The sequence below is a fragment of the Dama dama genome, chromosome 31 (assembly GCF_033118175.1).
Source record: "Dama dama isolate Ldn47 chromosome 31, ASM3311817v1, whole genome shotgun sequence".
Lineage (NCBI taxonomy): Eukaryota > Metazoa > Chordata > Mammalia > Artiodactyla > Cervidae > Dama > Dama dama.
The window spans coordinates 43,400,873-43,403,324 of record NC_083711.1 but is presented as its reverse complement, the minus strand read 5'-3'; the positions used below and the strand labels follow the sequence as shown (position 1 = coordinate 43,403,324).

At 46.0% G+C, this 2,452-nt stretch overlaps 1 protein-coding gene across 1 annotated transcript; it reads left to right on the top strand.

The window, feature by feature from the left end:
• Nucleotides 1–213: 213 nt before the first annotated feature.
• LOC133050211 (NADH dehydrogenase [ubiquinone] iron-sulfur protein 8, mitochondrial-like) lies at nucleotides 214–942 on the top strand. The gene has a single exon (XM_061134405.1). It carries the CDS (start codon nucleotides 253–255, stop codon nucleotides 889–891), a length of 639 nt encoding a protein of 212 aa, XP_060990388.1. The 5' UTR covers nucleotides 214–252; the 3' UTR covers nucleotides 892–942.
• The last annotated feature ends 1,510 nt before the right edge of the window (nucleotides 943–2,452 follow it).

Below are 2,452 nucleotides of genomic sequence, written 5' to 3'. Positions count from 1 at the left end.
ATAGATTATGGAAAACAGCTTTGCATTCACCTAGGTCATAAAATGTCAATGGGTCCCAAGGCCAGAAGATAATGTACAAGACTCTCACAAAGAAGTATGCAGAAAACACCCTGGTTTCCTGAAGGATGAGCCGATGTAATATTAAACTATCTTCCCCTTAAAAATGTACTAACTTAGAATATAAAAGCGACGGTAAAAAATAAAGATTGGGGACGGGCCGCGCTGCACCGGACGGAGCGGCCGCGCTTCAAGATGCGCTGCCTGACCATGCCCACGCTGCTTCGGGCCCTGGCCCAGGCCCAGGCCGCACGTGCAGGGCATGCCAGTGGCCGGGGCCTCCACAGCAGTGCAGTGGCAGCCACCTACAAGTATGTGAACCTGCGGGAGCCCGCGATGGACATGAAGTCGGTGGCAGACCGGGCAGCACAGACCCTGCTGTGGACCGAGCTCGTCCGAGGCCTGGGCATGACCCTGAGCTACCTGTTCCGTGAGCCGGCCACCATCAACTACCTGTTTGAGAAGGGCCCACTGAGCCCGCGCTTCCGCGGGGAGCACGCACTACGCCGATACCCGTCCGGTGAGGAGCGCTGCATCGCCTGCAAGCTCTGTGAGGCTGTCTGCCCTGCCCAGGCCATCACCATCGAGGCTGAGCCGCGGGCCGATGGCAGCCGCCGGACCACGCGCTACGACATCGACATGACCAAGTGCATCTACTGCGGCTTCTGCCAGGAGGCCTGCCCCGTGGATGCCATCGTGGAGGGCCCCAACTTCGAGTTTTCCACGGAGACGCACGAGGAGCTTCTATACAACAAGGAGAAGCTGCTCAACAACGGGGACAAGTGGGAGGCCGAGATCGCCGCCAACATCCAGGCCGACTACCTTTACCGATGACCGGCTGGCCGAGGCCCCTCCTGCCCAATAAAAAGCTCTGACCTCCAAAAAAAAAAATAAAATAAAATAAAGATTGGCCAGACTCTGCTGCACCCCCCATCTGGTCACTCTCTCTCTCTCCCCTTCTCCCTCTCTCTCTCTCTCTCTCTCCCTCACAGACTTGGCCCTATCAAGGCTGGTCTCACATGTCTTCTATCTCTCGCCGACGCCGTTCATCCTGAGGGTACCCCCTGGATCCTGCCGAGGCTGGACCCCGGCAGGAGGAGAAGGAGATGTCAGAGGACGAGATGGTTGGATGGCATCACCGACTCAATGGACATGAGTTTGACTGGGCTCCTGGAGTTGGTGATGGACAGGGAAGCCTGGCCTGCTGCAGTTCATAGAGTCACAAAGAGTTGGATACGACTGAGTGACTGAACTGAACTGATTGGTCTCATTTTTATATGACTATTGAGTATATGAACATACTCGTTAAAATATAAATTCAAGATAATAACAGTTTCAGTAAAAATGTTGGCAATAATTATGTGAACTTTTGGCATCCCTGATGGCTCAGTTGGTAAAAGATCTGCCTGCAATGCAGGAGATCCCCAGTTTGATTCCTGGATTGGGAAGATTCACTAGGGAAGAGATAGGCTACCAACTTCAGCATTTGTGGGCTTCCCTTGTGGCTCAGCTGGTAAAGAATCCGCCAGCAGTGCAGGTGACCTGAGTTCGATCCCTGGGTTGGGAAGATACCCTGGAGAAGGGAAAAGCTACCCACTCCAGTATTATGGCCTAGAGAATCAGACATGACTGAACAACTTTCATTTTCTTTCATGTGAGCTTATAAAAAACTTCTTGTGAGAATCAATTTATCCCATAGGAGATACAAAGGAGAGTTTGTTAGAATGTATATATATGGGTGTAATTTTTTTTTTCCATATTGTGAGTAATCTTCTTTAAAACCCTCACTGTGATATTTTGGTATTCCATGTTAATCTCTTAGGATCTCAGTTTCCTGGGGTCATTGTGGAAATATATAAACATGTACTAAAAAAGCATACATCTATATTTTTCTATTTTTTTGTTAGAGCTTATGGCATAATGAGAGCAAAATTTAAGCAAAATGTCAAGAAGTCCTAATAATGCCTGTATACTGAAATTGGTTTATTTCTATTTATTTTTCCCTAAGCTATAGTAAGTCTTGCAGAATGTCTTTTCAAAAATCAAATGGGAAGGTGCATATCATTAGCTTGGGACTATATGCACAATAAGTTCAAACCCATTATGTTGGTCAATAAACATTTGTCAATTTCATGGTAAAATGTTAGTTGAATTTTTGACAGTTTATGATATTAGTGCACATCCTCAAATCCTTTGTACATTGTTTTCAAGAATCTTAAAAATAAGTTTGTTTACATAAGTTTCCTTTCTGCATCTTATTCTCTTTTAAATTGCAGTTGAATTGGTAGATGTTATATTAGGGTTTTACTAACCAGATAACTTTTATAATACTAAATTATTACCACCTAACTAATCAGAGAAAGTAAACTGAATATATTATATTTTATCTTTATTT

Bases quoted from the DNA above. Each gene is read 5' to 3' on its own strand.
- LOC133050211 (XM_061134405.1), top strand. From the start codon at position 253: ATGCGCTGCCTGACCATGCCCACGCTGCTTCGGGCCCTGGCCCAGGCC.